We start from the raw sequence: 19385 nt of genomic DNA, 5'->3' as shown, positions 1-19385 counted from the left end.
GTCTCATTAGAGTTGGTATGGCAACACCCATTTTTTCATGTTCTCTGTTATACATATAAAATCTTCCTACTGTATTTTCCACTGCACACATCTGATGAAGTGGGTTCTAGCCTATGAAAACTTAGGCCCAAATAAATTTGTTAGTCCCTAAGGTGCCACAAGTACTCTTTGTTCTTTAAGCTTTAAGTATTATTTTTCCTGACTGTTGGTCCACAACATTGTAGTTTCTGAAGCTAAGCAATCTCTCTTCTATTACAACATTTTAGGTGAAATTCTTCTCCACTGAAGACAACAGCAAAACTGCCATTGACTTCAGTGGAGTTAAGACTTCAATCTTTGTTTTTTTTAAACCAAAAATACTTTGGATCTGATCCACATTTACATGAATGGCCCTTTACAATCTCCAGCACTGAAAAGGGGTCTGTCAAAGAGGGACTCACCAGTTAGCATGTCCCTTTGTGGCATGATGTGGTGTAGTAGGGACTTCTCCTGCGACATCCCCTTCCAGTTGTCCCTCTGGCCCTGCCGTGGTCTACATCTTCTTATTACTCAATCCTCTGGCCAGGTCACTTTAAAGTCTCACCCTTTCTTGGGTATGAATGTCCCACACAACTCTAATTATCAACATGGCATCTTCCATCTGTCCTGAGCTCCTCTGCAGTCCCATTCTCTTTTTTCCCAGGGGTTGGGGTGGGGTTCCAGACTTCTTCCCAACAGAACTCAGGAAGCCCCACGCACTGCTAAAGCAACCTTTGTCTGGGTTTGAACTTTCAATCCCTCCAGGTTCTCTGGAGCTCCATTCCTGTTGCGGAAAACTGATCCCCAGGGCTACTTCTCTAGAATGTAGCCCCTTTCCCAGGGCCTACCCCTGAGGCTTCCCTGTGGTTTCTTCCCTCTCCTTCCTGGGCCTTTCTGTCCTGGGTCTCCCCTGGACCTTCTCCCCAGTAATTTTCATTTCCTTCCATCAGAAGGCCACCCAGCTCCTCCCCAAGCCTGACACACCCTCCAGTTACAGCCAGGTAGGCTAATTTGAGTCAGCTCCTGCTAACCCCTTTGTTTATCTATGTGGTTTATACCCCACAACAAGATCTTATAAAGAAAGTCCACCTTAAGGCTGTTTCACATGACTACTGCAATGTAAAGTGGCCTGAGTGTAAATGACAAACAGCAATAACAATATTTTAAAACCCTCACACCCACTTATATTAAACTACTTCAGACTAAGGTCTACCAGAAAGTAAGGCACACACAGAGATTTATGATTTTCAGTATCTTTAATTGGCATTTCTAAAAATGATTGTGTTTATTTAGAATGATTTCTTTAAAAAAAATCCTTTTTGCAGACAGCACTACACAGTTCTAATTTCATGTGCCCAGATGTTCACGGGTTCTGTTCGCTAGATGTTAAGGATATACCTGGGCACTAAGAGCATGTGGAGCTTTGGTAGCAAGTCCATACATTCTATTCTGTTCGTCTTCATCTCTGTATCAGCAATGGGCAGATCGGTTCACTGTACCTTCTTAAAGACTTGTTTACATTTGACACCACCTACTCTGATTTCCTGAAAAGGAAAGATGAGTTTTAAGTGCGACTTTTAACCAGTACATCCACGTGTGTATGTCAGTTTCTAAAACATCTACTTATATGCTTAAGTCAAATATTAGATGAACAATTACGGTGGATTCAAATTAAGGAACACGTGTGTAATTTGATAATAGGAATGTATGATGATGCAGTAACAATAACTGAAATTGGATAGATCTGTGGAAAGAAAAAAGCTAATAATTAGTACAAGGGCCAAATAACCAGCCTAGGATTCCACTGTTGTCCACTTTTGCACACAACTGTTTGCACCCATCAAAATGGACATTTATCTGTTGTGGGCATATAAGCAGCATATTTGCATATGCAAATTCAATAGTACCCCCAAGCTACACATGCAAAAACAAGTACTTGCATATGCATAAGGACTGTGTCCCCACTGATGCATGGGTAATCAGTTGCAAGTGCCAAAAACAGAAGGCAGCTGAAAAATTGCCTCAGACTCTGACAAATTAACTGGAAGAAATATATCGAACAGTCAGTAGACGTGGTACCTTTCTGCTTCATTACACATTATGTAAAAGAGGGAACAAAGAAGGGTGCAGTCCCTAATTTACTTTTGGGTAACTCCATGAAGATAATTGATAATGGAGAACTGACAGGGCAGAGAAGAAGCAATTTAGAAGTGATCTCTAGTGCATTTTGCAGTGCTCTATGTGACAGAGGATTTTACCAAAAGGTTGGATTTGAGTGGAGCATGCTTGGCTGGATATCCAGCACTTTTGCCTGGTGGCTGCCATGTTACATTTCATAATCTAAGACTTTAAAGGAAAAAAAAAAATCAGTTGCTAGCCACTCGAGCTGCCGAGATAAACTTTGCAGTGTGAACTGCAGCATGTAAACAGATGCAGTGATATTTACTTCTGGGTGTACCCATCTTGAAAGAACAGCTCTGAGAGAAGTATGGAACACCTTGTTTATCTTAAAGAATGTTCATGATAAAGCCAAATAAAAACATGGTAACACTTTTGTTGCGGATCAAAGCATCCAAAAAGGAACAACCATTTTATGAAAATCTGCACTATATGCTGCAAGTAGCTCCTCATTTTGAGGTCACAAGTGGGCAGAGAATAGGAAATGGCCAACGCTTGCTTTTTCAGATCTGCTTGTTGATTTTACTTGAGAAAATTTACAAAGAACAGAAGAAATTAAATCAATATGATAACACAAAAGAAGAGGAAATGAAATGTGTTCAAAGAAATTAATAAATGCCTATGATCTAGCAATGGTTATTGCAGGAATACAAAAGACCAATGAGGGTGAAGGAAGGAAAGCAGAAAATGATCAAGGAAGAAAGGCATGTACAAAATAGGACTGCAGTTAAAAGGAAGGTAAATCATATAAAATGATTAGACAAACAAATGAAGGAAAAAGAAGCTTGCATCCAACTAGACAATATTTATATAAATACTTTAGATAGAGGAAAAGAGAGAGAAAAAAAGCCTTCAAGTACACAAGGAATATAAAGTAAAATAAAGGAGACCCTGGGGCCTCGGAAAGATGGGAAAGTTTGGCTCAAGTGTTCACAAAGGAAGATTGGTTAGGAAGGAAACTACTGAAGAAAATCAAGATAAAGCCTGAACAGATAATTAAGATATTAAACATCTGGAATGAAATCCTGACTCCAATAAAGACAATGGGAGTTTTGTTACTGACTTCAACGGGGCCAGAATTTCACCCCGAAGTCTAAGGTTCCAGTCCTGCAACCTGCTCTGCATAGGTAGACTCCTGTTCTTGCCCAGAGCTTTACCCACACACAGCAGCTTGCAAGACCGGGACCTAAGAGACGGAACAAGCAAAGAGGATCTGTTCCAAAATCATCAAGGACCTAGCAAGAGAGATGGAGTGGAGATAATTCAAAACTGGACATCTCCCATAAGCAGTAGTTATATTTACTATGCTATTTGCCATATTTTCCACATTAAATATAGGAAATACAGCAATAAAGATAAATACCACAATGTGGTAAATGGTCATTTTAAAATGATAGCCACTGTAGGTGGTGTTCTGGAGAAGATCCAGCAAATTACAGCTTCACAAACTTTACTTCAGCAGTGGAGACAGTATTGAGAAAACCTCTTGAGGGATAGGAAAGGGTTGAACTTAGACATTTCTGACTTAACTGAACTTAGAGACCTAATTTGGAGGAAAATTGTGAAAAAAAGTCTTATTGAACATTTTCAGGGAGTGAGACAGAGTTGACAGGGAAGTCATGAAAATAATTTGCTTGGACTAAAGGAAAAGCTTTCTATATAGTATCACAGAAAAGACTAATCTAGGACAGTAACTGTATTACTGGGCTGAGCTCCTTGAATGGATGGCTGGATTTCAAAGTTACTAGTAAGAGGACACAGTTCAGGATGAATGGAAACAACTAGTAGAGTTCTACAAGGATTGGTATTAGAACCAATTTTGTTCACTTTGTTGTATCAATGATCTGGAAGAAGGAACATGCAGTAAAGTTATGAAACCTACTGATTAAAAACAATACCCACAAACTGCTAGGACAGTCAATACAAAAGAAAAAGGCTATAAAATTCAGAAGGAACTGGAGAATGGCCAGATAAGTGTCTGTTTTAAGTCACTATAGTGAAACAGAATTTGAGGAAGGGAGGGTGGAAAAAAAAAAAAAGAAGGAAAGAAGACTGTCATACCACAAAATTCAGACCAGAGAAAGGGCAGTGTGCAAGCATCTGGTGAGAAGCTACTAAACCCCAAGGCATAACACTCAATATATTATAAAACTGTGCAAAGGATTAAATTAATATTTGGATCATTGTGTAAAGTTCAATAGGATCATAAAATAATTACTGAAGTATCATAAAATATGTTTATGGTAATTCGCCTTGGCACCAAAGGGCTCTCAGAATGACAGTGACCTGAAGATCTCAATTATTTAAAAGTTTTACAAGAAATGGGCTTTTGACCTTATTTAAAAAAAAAAAAGTTTAAGGAGGGGAGGCCACAATGAGGATTCCAATGGAACTGAAGATGCCTTTTTGAGTTAGTGAAACATATAAGAAGTGACAAAATGTACATAAGAAAACGCTGGCATTAAAGCCATTTAGAGACTTTCTCCACCCAGAGTATTTTGTATACAGCAGTGTCAGTCCCTGGCAGGTACAAAATAATGTGATTTGGCACGTCATGCTGAGCTGGAAATGGCAATGTTGGTTGTGTGTCTGCTTGACTAGGAACCCTCCCCAGTGGCCCAGAGAGCCCTTGAAGCAGCAGGTCTGGATGCTGAGAAGTCAATGGCACTTAAGCATGTATGTAATTGTTTTGCTGAAAAGGGATGGAGTAACACATGTCCTTAAAGATAAACATAGCGGGACTCCACAGCTGTGCTGCAGTCTTGTGACAAGGATTCCTTTCTCTATGGCCCCTAGCAGACTTTCCCTGCCTGGAGCCTGAATACTCCAGACATAGGTAGGAATGGGGACCTGGACAACAACAAGAACTGGCTGGTTTTCCCTACAATAAGTGCTCTGCAATGTCAGTGGGAGATCCAGCTTTGACTTTTGACCCCCCTCATTAAGTTCTCTCCTCAACAAGGTCTAGGAGCATTACTGTGGCAGCACGTGTTCAGCTCCACAGAGGGAACGAATGACAGGGAAGGAGCTGTCATGCAGATTGATTCAGAAGCAGGATTAGCAGGCTCAGCAGGGATTCCTAGGCATTATTTCTTGATGCAAAGATCGTAGCTCTAGGTCAGCATGCCAAGTGATGTAAAACTGAGCACAATGAGGTTATATTGACTGAAAAATGCATGTGTGGGTGAAATCTTGACCCCACTGAAGTCAGGGGGAGTTTTACCATTGGCTTCAATGGCGCCACGGTATCATCCACGGAGGTCACACACAAAGGCATTAGACAGTGTGTGGAGAAAAAAAATTGATTACATGGGACGGACCTAAATGTGTTTTTAGGCCTCTTTCCCTCCTAACCTTTTGCAGACCCTTCTATGCAGTACCGTGGCATTCAGTTGGCTCTGGGTGCTGTTGCAGACATCTCTGATAGCATCGCGCTACACTGATCTGGAGACAGGGAGTCAGCATTCTAAACAGAACACTCCTAGGTGCTTAGTGAATTGAATGGTGAGTGAGACTAGAGGTCTGATTTGCTTCCTTCAGTGGGAAAAGAACATTTTACCACATCAGGTGAGCCTCGAAGAGGCTGTTAAGAACTTCTATCCAGAAAAACAAATATTATAAACTTATGTTAGTTGCTGTTAACTAGGAAATATAGACACAGTCAGAAAGAACACGGATTTTTAAAAACAAAATTGCTCTCTTTATTTTTCTAAGCCAGAATTAATTCTGGCCCATAATTAAAAATGGTATTTTTTTCTCCCTATGGCTTATGCTGCTGGATACAGAATTTCATCAGTCCTCATACTGTTTATTTCACTGAGTGCATGAAGGATATTTCTATGACATGTCTTCTTCTGTGCAAACAATTTAAATGAATAGATCTGAGAGCAGATAGTTAACACAAAGATTGCCTGAATTTAGAACATTGGTCTTTGCAAAAGGGGCATGAGAGAATAATGGCCCTGCATGAAATTATTCCTTTAGAAGCAAGTCAAATGCAACACCAATGTTTAATTACTCCTTGGTAAGCCAAGATAATGTGCGGCAAGCTGCATGCTATTACTTTCATCTATTGGAATAAATAAGAGAAAAATTATGGCATTTAAAACATGCTATGTGACCATACCAGATGCATTTCATCTCCTTCAATCCACTGGGTCCAACCACGGCCTTCTTTTTCTCCTTTCTGTACGCAAAGAAGTTTATCTCCATCCCAACTCACGTTAGTCTAGCAAAATATATACATGTTATTAAGCATTACTATGGCATTCAGTTTAATCTATTACACTTAGGTGGAGTCAATTTCCTTAAAGGAAAACTTCAGTGTAATAGAATAGATATTTTAATCACTAGGCTCTATCACACTACTGAGAAGAGTACATCTCTCACACACACTTTTTGTTAAGCTTCTTGAAGTAATTAAAAAGAACAATTAAATGTAGTTTGATGGCAAAGCCTGAGCCACAGGAAATGAAGCTGGGTGTCTCAATACATCAGAAAAGCAGGAGACTCTTAAAGCAGTTGTAAGAATCCACGTGGTATAGTCAGAGCTATGATTTTTCAGTAACATAAGCATTCTTTACATGATTTCTTCACAAATGCTGACCCTGAAGGTCAGCAGAAAAAGTTGCCTTAACATACATGTATGACTGCCCTCCCCTTTATTATACACACAAGGTGCTCCATGTGCTCAGACTAGTAGTATGTTTTCAAAAGGGCCTGAAACTTTGACCTTCTACAACTTCAGTTTCCCATCACTCGGTGGCCTCTGCAATCCTTCCTTCAGATCCTACACATGCCTTGGACCAACTATATCCTGCCTTAAAATAATAATCAGCTGTACCCAACGATAACTGTCTAAGCCTTTCCTGGGCATCCAAATACTGAGCTGCAGTTTGTGTCCCAGACTGTCCAACGTCATCAGTCAGGACTTTCTGTAGAAGTAGCATCGTGGCCTGGGAGACCCTTCATTAGTTATGGAGATGCTGAAACTATGGCAGATTTCCTTTATTACATTTTTTGTTTCATTAAATACCCTTTTAGGTCCTGGCTCAGCAACCCTTTCTTATTCAGCAAAGCACTCAAACATGCCCTTAACTTTTAGAAGGGTCGTAAGTCCCATTGGCTGTGCTGGATTGGGGATAGTTCCGCAAACACTTATACGCGATTACCTGTTCAATGGGACTTCTCCCACGAGTAAAACAACTCACATGTGTAAGCATTTGCAGGATCAGGCCCTAAGGTAGGACAGCTTATTTATCTTTAAAGGCAACTACTAGGTTTTTTTTCTTGTAACTTTGTATGATGGATTTAGGGCGACCAGACAGCAAATATGAAAAATCGAGACGGTAGTGGGGGGTAATAGGAGCCTATATAAGAAAAACATCCAAAAATCAGGACTGTCCCTATAAAATCAGGACATCTGGCCACCCTAGATATATTGAAATGACATATTATTTTGTGATATAAAAACAAAAAGGACCTGATTTTCTGCTCCATTATGTCAGTTTTACACCAGTGTTACCCTGAGCACTGGCAGAATAATACTGGCTTTAAATCAGTGTAACAGAGTGCAGAACTGAGTCCAAGGACTGAAGAAGTAAGGAATTACTATGCAGATCTTGAAAGCCTTGAAGCCATTGCCTTTGTGAGCAGTCAAAAATGGAGAAAGGGCTTAATTCTACAGACAGACATTATGGAAATTCACTTTCTCCACTTTGCTTTTTTTCAAAAAAAGAAGTCAGCCTAAATCTGTCATGCTCAGGAGGTGAACACTGAATACAGCTTAAGGACTACTCATCCCTATTCTTTTTTGAGAATGTGTCTGTTACAAACAATTAATTCTTAAATGATAACCATGATAGCCACCATCTATAAATTGGGTACAGCAGGCAGCCTCTACCCAGGGGAAGCTTTAGACTAAACAAGCATAGAAAATGAATCACGAGAAAGATTGCCAGGGTAAATGATTGTAGGCGAGGCACTGTTAGCCATATGGGGTCTCTGAAGACAAACTATTCAACTGTCCTTGCTAAAAAAGTCTCTCCCTTCTTTACAATGCATTCAGAAATGTTTTGGTATTTCTCTCTAAAATAAATCCAGTAGCACATCACATTCATAAAGAACCACCTACATTTTACTGTCTTAATGCCTTACTACATGAAGGACTACTGATTCCAGCATTTAGCACATTCATCTGACAGAGAAGTTATGCATAAAAATTATTGTGAAATAAGTCACAAAGGGTTCAAATGGCCAGTTAGAAAATCTGACCTAAGATGTTCTAGCCATTCATGAGATTCACAAGCACAACACTAGTTATCATTTGTCTCTTTTTGCAATGTCTATTTTAAAACCAATTTCCATTAAAGATTAAATCGGCGTCCTTTACTCATGGGTTCCTTGCAGCCTGAACCCTTCCAATAAGAATTAATGAAAGCTGCAGATATGCACCATGCTGCCATGGCAATCAGTAACATTGTTCTATACACCCCCATACACACTAGTAAATGAAGACTAAGAAGGCTATGTGGGCTTGTGAAATATACTAACGGAAATGATTAAAGCAAGATATTTGAATATACAGGACATGCTCAAGGGACACTTGTTAAGGAAAAAACAATCATTATTTTTAACTATCTTGACTTTTGCAGGTTTTCAGGAGTCTTTGTACCATAGAAGAACTAATCAAATTGTATTGGAACTAATCAGAAGCAGTTTGTGACAAACAAGAACAAGATTAAGTGACAAATGGGGAGGACAATGGATTAAACCAAGGGCACGATCTGCACCTTAATTATCTACATAAATATAAAGGCCTCAAATATTCTATAAAAAAAGAAAAATTAGAGAAGGTCAATATCAAGGTATTCAAAGAGTGTGGTGGTGGTGGGGGGTAACTTCAAAACAAAACAAACATTCATTTGCATTAGTGAGCTAGACTATGAAGCTACACTGGTTTACACTGGCTGAGGATCTGGACCACTGACCTTCCTAGAGAACTGAGTGAAGTACATTCTTCCCATTGCACAGTGGGTAGTGGAGAATGGAACTGACCCGATAGCTGTGTTTCGCCAAGCACAGCCACAGTGAAAGTTAAAGCCTGTTTGGCCTGCAATGCAGCATAAAAAATCACTTCAGTGAAAGAAAAAAATTTACAAATAAAAGGCTCAGTCCTACCCCCAATGAAGTCAAGTGGAGCATTTTTCCACTGACTGCAAGTGGAACAGGTGTGGTCCCAATGAAAGCTAACTGTAGAACAAGTACCTATGAATATTAATTAAAGCTCAATAAATATGGTGAACAATAAGTTTTCAAATATTTGTTCTAATAAAACCTGTAAATTCACTTTGGTAGCATTCACAATACTTTATATTCATTCCTAGGAACATCATACCACTGATTTGTTTTTGGTTTTTATTCACAGATTAGGTAAATCTCAAACATACTTGTGAAAAATGTGTTTGTTGCCATGGTTTTTGCGAGGAGGGTGAATGTGGCCTTCTTCAAATTTATTTGACTCCTTTTCATCGGTTTATAAATTCTTCAGTCATCCAATCCCAGAGCATAAACAATAGTTGGTGACTTAGGCAACCACTAGCAACTAATCAAAGTGAATAATGTGTCATCAATTCATAGTCTGAAATAAATTCATATAAATCTGTCAAACAATTCTGAATAATGAAAAAAATCTGTAAAAATGGGCCCGCTTTGTGAAGATAACTTATAGACACAAAAAAGGCTAAACTTATGGACTAAATAATTCACTACATATAGTTTGCACAGGTAATGTAAATCATAGGACACAAAGCAGCAACACACTGGGCCTGATTCTATTCTGATTTTACACTGATGTATAACAAGAATAACTCCATTTAAATCAGTTGAATTAAATAGGTGTAAAGCCAGTGCGAGATCAAAATCGTGTTATGTTCATCCAATACTCACGTCAACAATAATAAACTTTATGCATCTTTGTCTAACTTGTAAGAGAGCTGGTAACTCCTCTCTAGTCTAGTTCAGCTGGGGAAAATAAAGAAATCTTTCTAGCAGCACAGGGAGACAACTTTATTTTTTCCCCAGCTTTCTAAGGTGATTAAAATTCTGCCTGAGCTCAGAAAATGCAATGTTTTTATGTTCCTTTTTACCAAACAAGGTTAGACATTCCTTTAGGTGATTTAGCATGACCCACCAGAGGCATGAGGCAAGAGATTGCATTAATCCAGCAGTTTTATTACTTAGAATTCCCAATAGTCTTTTTTGCCTTCTCTTTGGATGTATGGATATACATACGCACTTGAATGGTGCAAGCAAACCAAATCCTTTCTGACCTTATGTTGTGCTCATTTTCCTACAGAATTCAAAGAGAATAGAACCTATTAGAGAAGAACACCATGTTCTCCTCATCTTTGTTCTAGAGGTAGCAGAAATTGGTATGTCAGGAGAATTAATCTTAACCAGTAGTATTTTATCACTGGGGGTTTTCCCTTTAGCTCAAACTCTAACGCTGATAAAAAAAAAAGACAACTGAGAAAATGCTACTGAGAGCTAGTGGAAATAGGGCAATATTTTTGGAACAGAAAAGATCTATTTCTATTTTCCATGAGGTGTGACCACGTTAGCTGCAAAAAAAAACAACAACGAGGAGTCCGGTGGCACCTTAAAGACTAACAGATAAATTGGAGCAAAAGCTTTCGTGGGTAAAAACCCCACTTCTTCAGATGCATGGAGTGAAAATCACAGATATAGGCAAAAATATATATTGGTGCATGAAGAGAAGGGATTTATCTTACAGGTGGAGAACCAATGTTGAAGGCCAATTTAGTCAGGGAAGATGTGGTCCACTCCCAATAATTGATGAGGAGGTATCAATACCAAGAGACACAAAAAGGGGCAAATACAGTACAGTACTGTGTTAAATCTTAACTACTAATAAAATAAAGGGAAAGTTAAAAAAAAGATTTGACAAGGTAAGGAAACTGTTTCTGTGCTTGTTTCATTTAAATAAGAATGGCTAAAAGCAGCACTTTTCTTCTGCATAATAAACTTTAAAAGCTGTATTAAGTCAATGTTCAGTTGTGAACTTTTGAAAGAACAACCAGAACGTTTTGCATAGAGTTGCAAACATTTCAGAGTTACAAACAACCTCTATTCCTGAGGTGTTAGTAACTACGAAAGTTCTACTGTATTTGGTTATCTTTCACACATATAGCTGTCTATACCAATAGGTAAAACAAACACAATAATTCCTGTGTACAGTGGTAAAGCTATGCCAAAGTTAGCTTAGAATACTTCCATTATTACAAGCTTTCCTGGGAGTCATGCCCCCTAATGGTTAGGTAACTGGAAAAAGTATTTACCCATTTATGCTGTTCAGAAAGCACGGCTTAATTATTTGGCAAAAACAGTCCTGAGTGAACTAGGCTTCTATGGACTGAAAGCTAATGTGGAATCCATGCACTTTGCAAAAATTGCTATGCCATTTGGTGCTCATTGTCTCTTTTTGGCAGTCTCACCAGAAAGGCCGAGGAATGAATGGGCACGGACACTGAATTACTCCTGGATTAGTCCTTCCAGATCAGCACATTGTCAGGGCTATCTAAGGGCTGGTGTACACAGTGCAGGAATGTGCTCTACAGGGGTGTGATTTCTAAAACACACTACCTTGTTGCTCATTAATTGGTCCAAGTAGAGATTCCCTAGTGCACTTTAACGCAGTACTGTTTCAAACAGCACCACAGTCAACCGTACCAGCATGGAACAATTAATGTGCAACCCATTAATGCACTTTAGAAATCACTCCCCTGTAGAGCACACTATCCACCATGTGGAGAAGCACGAAGAAAGCTTGCACTGTTGCTGCCTGTTGCATAATGCCATCTGCTAGACACCACATACATCTAACAGACGACAGACTCAATAGGAAATAGGCTAGAGAGAGATGTGGAGATAGAGTTTGGGGTCTTTGGGTGAAAAATTTTAAGCCGGGTTCATCTGTTAAAATCTTGATGTCATAAATTAATAACAATTCACTGAAGCCTGGGATTTCCTGCTTTCTAAAACATTTAAATCTTGGATTAAAGATGCTGGAAAAAAGTTCCATGTCTATGGCCTGGTCTACACTACACGTTTAAATCGATTTAAACAGCGTTAAATCGATTTAACGCTGCACCCGTCCACACTACACTGCTCTTTATATCGATTTAAAGGGCTCTTTAAATCGATTTCTGTACTCCTACAAAACGAGAGGAGTAATGCTAAAATCGATATTACTATATCGGATTAGGGTTAGTGTGGACGCAAATCGACATTATTGGCCTCATTATTTTACAGTAGCTACCCACAGTGCACCGCTCCAGAAATCGATGCTAGCCTCGGACCATGGACGCACATCACCGAATTAATGTGCCTAGTGTGGATGCGCACAATTGACTTTATAATATCTGTTTTATAAAATCGGTTTAAGCTAATTCAAATTTATCCTGTAGTGTAGACGTGGCCTATGATTCAGAAGGAAGCTATGGAAATATCCTGCTGAGTTTTACATTGGAAGATAAAACAGTTCTTTTCCACTATAAACTAATTTATTCTTTGTATAACTAGAGTATTTTAGAGATACAGGTGGGTGAGATAATATCTTTTATTGGACCAACTTCTGTTGGTGAGAGAGACAAGCTTTTGAACCACACAGAGCTCTTCTTCAGGTCCAGGGAAGGAACTCCAAGCATCACAGCAATACTTAGAATATTTCAGTGACTCTTGGCTGGGAGACACCCAGTTATTCCAAAAATGTAATGTAGAAGCTCCTGCTTCTACTTCAAATAGTATATGAACCCTCTAAACCTTCCTTACCATTTTTCATTCTCTTAAAAGAAAAGAAAAGACCCCCTTAAATGACTGTGAAAATTAACCAGGGCACAGAACATTAGCAACAAAAGGAAAAGAAATCTGCCTGTCAAGAGAAGGACAAGACCTATAGATATATGTACTGCAGACCCACAGAACTCCTTAATAAGCACCGTGTGCTTACCTGGGGAATAACACCTGTCCTGAAAATTGCACAACACTTCTGATTAGTTAAACTCCATTTTTGCAGGTCACAAAAAAGGGTAGAATGGACAGAAGAGCTTGTTAAAAGGCTTAAAGTGATTTCAATGTATCCATTAACAATCAGTTAGGATGCATGAAATTAAGTGGTATTGTGATGAGAGCTGGGCACTGAGCTGGGACTTCTTGCTTATATTTCTGACTCTGCCTGCAATGTGACCTTGGAGTAGTCACTTAAACCACTGTGGATCGAATGCAGCTTAGAGAAAGTGGGTACAATATCCATGGAAATTTTTAAGGGAAAACCAGTAGTGATGTCCTCCTGATAGCACTGTGTCTGTGCGCAGTCACACAGCTCCTTCTCCACACACAGTTCAAAACCTCCGATAGCTGCTCACATTTTAGGCCCCTATTCGACACTGTGATCTTTAAAAGTCACCCCCAATAACTTATTCACCTGTAATAGTTCTATTTTGCCCCCATTTCCCTGTACTTTTTTTGTGCTAAAGCCCCTTTGGGTTTTCTATTTCCAAGTTACAAGAAGGTGGTTTTAAATACTATATTTGGAAGCACTCATACAAGGCCAGGTTGTGCTTGTATTATCATTTACTAACAGTACTAACATAATGCCAAAAAGCCCCAGTAAACATCTCATAGTAAGAGAGAGTGTCTTCCCTGGAAAACTTTCACTCCTTGCCTTGTCTGTTTAGATTGTGAGAAAAAGAGGTATTATCGCCAGCCTACAGATGGGAAACGGAGGCACGGAGAGATTCAGTGACTAGCCCAAGGTCCTACATGGAATCTGTTTTCTCAAGTCCCAGTTCAGTGTTATAAAGACTGAACCATCCTTACTCTCAGGATACTCAAATCACAATCCCTCCCAGCACACAGGGGATGTGTGCAAGAAGCAGCATCTATTTGGAAGTTGAAGCCATGCTCACCTTCCCAGCTCATGCCAGTATGGAAGAGAGGAGGAATCAAGGCCAAATTCCACCTTCTCCCTGCTCCCTTCGGAGTGACTTGCCCCCAGGAACACTAGGCAGGAACACTGTGCTTCTTGTGCCATCCCTCATTTGTGCCAGGGATAGAGACTAATGATTAGTCACTCAAAGGCTGTTGGCACCGTATTGCATATTGTTCTCAGGGTCTGGAGAGCAAAATAACCTGAGACAGTTCCAGGGTGCAACTCTCCTATGATGTAGGAGAGCTGGGATCTCATTCTTAAAAAGATAATCCATGTATAATTTCATAGGAAGCACTAAACTATAAACTACATTATTACCTGGGGCAATTATGGCAGATATAATGAGGCTAACATTACTAACGTATTTAGTTGCAGAGCTGCAGTTATAGATTGTTTACAGTATTGGTGGCCAAGATGTAAGACCACGGATTTGGTGAAAGTGTCGTATCTCAGGTACATTCCCCCAGATTCCTGACGGGAACTTTGGAACAATTGCAGCAAATGATGCCACCCAGGTAATCCATCCCAGGTGTTACAGCAAGCCCAGTGAATTCTGGGACAAGTCTTTGGGGAATTCAGTCAGTACTGTGTGACTCATGGAAACCACACATGGTCAATAAAGCTTCAATAGTTGTATACCTCTCTATTGAGTTTCTATGCCCTGATTTAAGGAGCTACCAGTAACTAGAAATGCTGTACTACACTATACCACCTTTTGTGGGGAGAGAGAAGAGGGAAGGAGGAAAAAATGTCCTTTTTCCCTTGGTGTCTGGGTTCTGAAGCAAAGAATACTGAAGGTTTAGCCCATGCAGTGGCTTGCCACATATCTAGCCATTCCCTTTCACCAGATCTCATAAAACCTTCCTTTTCCTGCCGTTGCTGGATCAAAAGTAAACTTCTACATCCTGATATCAGAGAAGAATATTGATCAGTCACAGAGATGGCCAGGTATTTTTTTAAGAATGGGAGCCTATCATTTCATTTCTCCTTTGTTTCCCTGCTACAACCGCTAGTAAAATAATTTTCTTTAGCTCATCAGCAATTCCTGAGCTTTGGAAGATTGCAGAGATGTCATGACGTCGGACTAATGAGAGAGATAACATCCAGTCTCTGACTCAGTTAAGTAGCTTGATATTCTTGAGCCTTTTCTGTTAATTGGTATTATTGGTCATGAGATACCTCTTGCCACAGACAATATTTTGTAAATGTTCACAAGGGAGAGCTCTTGGAGCCACTTACCTACTCTAAGATTTGTTCTGGTTTTGTCTTGTTAAATGGATGTGCTAAGCCTGCTGTCTGTAGTGTAGTGAAACTCTCCAGTGTTGACCAATATATGCTGGCTACTTACATATATACTATATTGATGACATGTATTATCCACACCATATATATTAAGCACAAATATTACTAAGCATAAATATAGCAGTTAAATAGTCTAAATTGGCCTATATCTTTATTATATTTCTGTTCACTTATGCTAAGTATTCCATACCACTTTGCATAGTTGAAGAAAGCTATGGCTTAAGTAGATAGGAAAGCTGTCAGGATCAGGACATGTGATTACTGTATTATAGCAACAGAATGGGAGTTCCCCTCACAAGCTAACTACCCTAGGACAAACCTAGGAGGTGTCTTCATGTTCTTTAGTACCTCAAACACGTGTGTTCAGAACAAAAATAAGGGGTACATCATGCTACCAGAAAAATCAGGTAGAAAGCTGATCAGTTAAATCTGGTTTCAGATGACATACACAGTACCTTTTACTGGTCAACAGGTAGGGGACAAAAAGATGGCTTTGGGAGTGTAACTTCAGGAGCACACCTTCTGTGCAAGGTGAATATAACAATGGTGCATGAGACAGCTTCCTGGCAAATGGTATCATGCATATAGAACCTTTTCCCTGTACATTATTATTATGGGCCTAGAGCAATAAACCTGATTGGCATTGGTTATGGCCTCTTGAATATATTTCATAACAAACCAGAGTGTGGTCAAGCAATTGATTATACAACTTAACACCATAGAAGTGGGGGAAGGGGGAGAGAGACAGACAGGTTTAGGAACTGGTGTCTTTCATTAAGGGCCTCCATCCTGTCACTCTTGCTCATATTAAGTAGTAAATTACCCCACTGAAATCAACAGGTTTGCTTCGGTGGTGAAGCACTGCTCAATATAAGGGTGGCAGAATTTGGTTGTAAATGACTTTTTGAATAGCAAATATCACTCCCAATTACTTTATACTGGAGACAATTTTAACTTAGTGCCTGTTCTTTAATAAAAGAAATAGCTTCACATTCAAGTTTAACATTAAAATTCCTTTATTGTAAAGACAAGCTAAAAACAGTTTGCAGCCCTGTCTAAATGAAGCTGTCAGGTACAAAAATTAAAATTCTAAGAACAACCACATGAAAATGTCTTGCCTCTGCATCCCGCTGCAAGACCTAGGATTATTATTAATTATTTCTAATCTTTTTTGCCATGCAATAGGAACCGTTCTAATTCTTACCATGCATTTGCGATCATCCACCCCTGCTAAATCCTCCTCAAACTCTTTTCCTACATCAAATTCCATGATGTAGTTTCTAAAAGTGCTTAGCGTTTTAATGATCATATGATCTCCATTCTGAATGATTTCTTTGTCAGGTTTTAGCAAGTTGGCAATTTTTCTCACAGCAATGTTTACATCTGAAAACAAAACAGGAAAAAAAAAAAGGATTTGCAGTAAAGCCACAAATCTACAACAATACAACACTTGTACAACTCGAGAGGATTGGGATGGACCAAAACACAAATAAATAGTTCCCTGGCTATTTTACTAAAGTTCATTACACGTGAATTAAGTTGCTTACTTGGAAAAAACCTCGTACCCTTTACATTTGATACCACAACAAACACGTGTTTCTAAACAAACAGATGAAAGGAAACATGACATTACTAATTCCTACTGAGATATTTGACACAAATTCATTTAGATTACTTATAAGCGCCACTTCTATAGAAATAGGCATTTTACGTGCCTCCCTGCCACTGCATACACACAAACTTTTACATCAAGCACGTTTTATTTTCCTTCCACCTACATACATTCACTTTCTCCTCTCTTGAATTTTTTTAAATGTTGAGAGAATAATTTTTGCTTGCCCTTTAAAGTTCTGTAGTTGAATCTCTGCACAGATTAGTGATAGCAAGGTAAAAAGCAAACAGGTCGCTTAAAGGAAATCAAACAAAACTTTGCACAAGACAACGTAATCTTTTTTTTGAAGAAAGCATTTTTTAAGAATGCATGAAAATTGTGGCTGGGACTATCCCAAAAGAAATCAACTCCAACCCAAGATTAAGATAGGTGGCATTTTATTGATTATTTGTTAAAGAAACATGAAAGGAAGCTTACCCAATGCTTTCAGATACTCCTCAAAATTGTCATTGCTAAGCATTTTCCAGTAACCATTGAAATTTGCAGGCATTTCTGGGGTATATGATAGCCAAAACCAAAGCCTCAGAACAGCGAGTTGATTCTGCACCACACCGCTCAATCCCTGTCCTCTGTGGCAAGTCTGAACTCTGGTTTCTTTTATCTGTTCTTCAGACCATGCAGTTATACGAGCCCCTCTAATCTGATTACCGCTGAAGGGTTACCATTAAATCCTTCCACAAAGCTGAACCTTTCAGATTTATAATGACAGCAGGATGGCTTCATTTAAATGGAATGGAACTTTCACTTTCCATACAATGGTTGTAAGGCCACTGCTTATCTGGGTATCCATTTTATCCACATTACTCCTCCCTTTTATGCTGTTTAGAAAATAAGATGGCTGGTTTAGGCATGTGGATGGACATTACAACAGGTGGCTGGGTATAGTGGACACATTGGGTAGCTTCTGCAGATAACTGAAATCCTGTTTCTTTGGAGTATTTGAGAATATTTTCAGTGTTTTATTTTTTTCTCTCTTCCCCTCTGAAGAGGATCACACAAACTCTACCAGTGAAAGTAATTGTGTGTTCTGTTTTAGAGTTTAGTAATAAGCCATGATTATACAGTCATTTCAAGCGAGGGGTGAATTGATGGCTCAGGAAAAGCCAGTCATTATTCAGCAGAGGTTATTATTAGAGTGTAATGGCCAATTCCTGTTATCTTATGTCTTCATCAGTGCTGCATGTCTTTATTAATCAGAGCGTGCTGTTAGTTAAGGGAATGCAAACCATGTTCAGACACTGGAACAAGCAGCATTTCAGGAGACATTAAATACAGCTGCAATGAGCAAGTGAAAAGTTAGTGCTACAGTACCAGATTATTCAAACAATAATATATCATTGCTTGAAGGAAGTAACCTGAGATTGTAGAATCTTCTTATACTTAGGGACAGGTCATGGCTGTCAATTTAAAAGCAAATAAAACACTTCACACAAGCTGTAACCAACCTGTGGCATCCATTAATGCAAGAGTTCATAAAGTTAAACAACATAGCTAGATTTTAAAGGGGGCTAGAGAATTTGATGACCAAGTACACCAGTTGTAGTTGTGCAAGCTGAAATACAGCTAATCAGATCTCATGCTTTTGGACAGAAGCTAAATCACCACCAGTAAGAAATGTTTTCCTTACATATACAGCATTGCATGATAAGCTCAGTGGGTTATAAGGAGAAGGTGGAATGTCACCTGGAAAGCATCATGTAAAAGTAGCTGCTTGACATTGCAAACAGACTTGCTGTACCAATGTGACATGATGCAGTATTGCAAATACTATATTCATATGTTCCTAATGCAAGAGTGGGCAGGGGCAACCAGGCTGACATCATTCTTGATCCCTCAGGCATTGGAAGTTCACTGATTAACAGATGAATATCCTCTTGGATCTTCAGAAAAGATGTATGTGGAGTAAATAAAATGTAATAATTGTGCATAACATCCTGATGCAACGGGTGACATGTATGTTCCAGCTCCAATCTTGCAACTTAAAGACAAAGGGACCATAGTCAATCTGATTTTGGAGTGGGAAAACTGCATCTGAAATCAGATGCAAATAACACAGCAAATGTCCTCCTTGACCCTTTATCTTGACTCATGTTGCAAAGGGTATCCTGCTGCAAAGAGCTGAACTGATGAAGAGCTAAATAACATATCCAGATAGATCTCCATAGTACATGCCAAGCTTTATTGTAAGTATAAAATGCATGTCAA

The 19385-nt window shown here is 39.1% G+C and overlaps 1 protein-coding gene across 1 annotated transcript; it reads right to left on the bottom strand.

Annotated features, from left to right (window-relative positions):
- Window positions 1-1325: 1325 nt before the first annotated feature.
- RBP1 (retinol binding protein 1) lies at window positions 1326-17983 on the bottom strand. The gene is made up of 4 exons (XM_032797106.2): window positions 17598-17983; window positions 16713-16891; window positions 6323-6424; window positions 1326-1562 (listed from the first exon to the last, which is right to left on the bottom strand). Exons 1-4 carry the CDS (start codon window positions 17668-17670, stop codon window positions 1509-1511), a joined length of 408 nt encoding a protein of 135 aa, XP_032652997.1. The 5' UTR covers window positions 17671-17983; the 3' UTR covers window positions 1326-1508.
- Between the last annotated feature and the right edge of the window lie 1402 nt (window positions 17984-19385).

The sequence above is a fragment of the Chelonoidis abingdonii genome, chromosome 8 (assembly GCF_003597395.2).
Source record: "Chelonoidis abingdonii isolate Lonesome George chromosome 8, CheloAbing_2.0, whole genome shotgun sequence".
Taxonomy (NCBI): domain Eukaryota; kingdom Metazoa; phylum Chordata; order Testudines; family Testudinidae; genus Chelonoidis; species Chelonoidis abingdonii.
The sequence above is the reverse complement of the archived record's forward strand: the minus strand, read 5'-3'. Positions and strand labels throughout refer to the sequence as shown.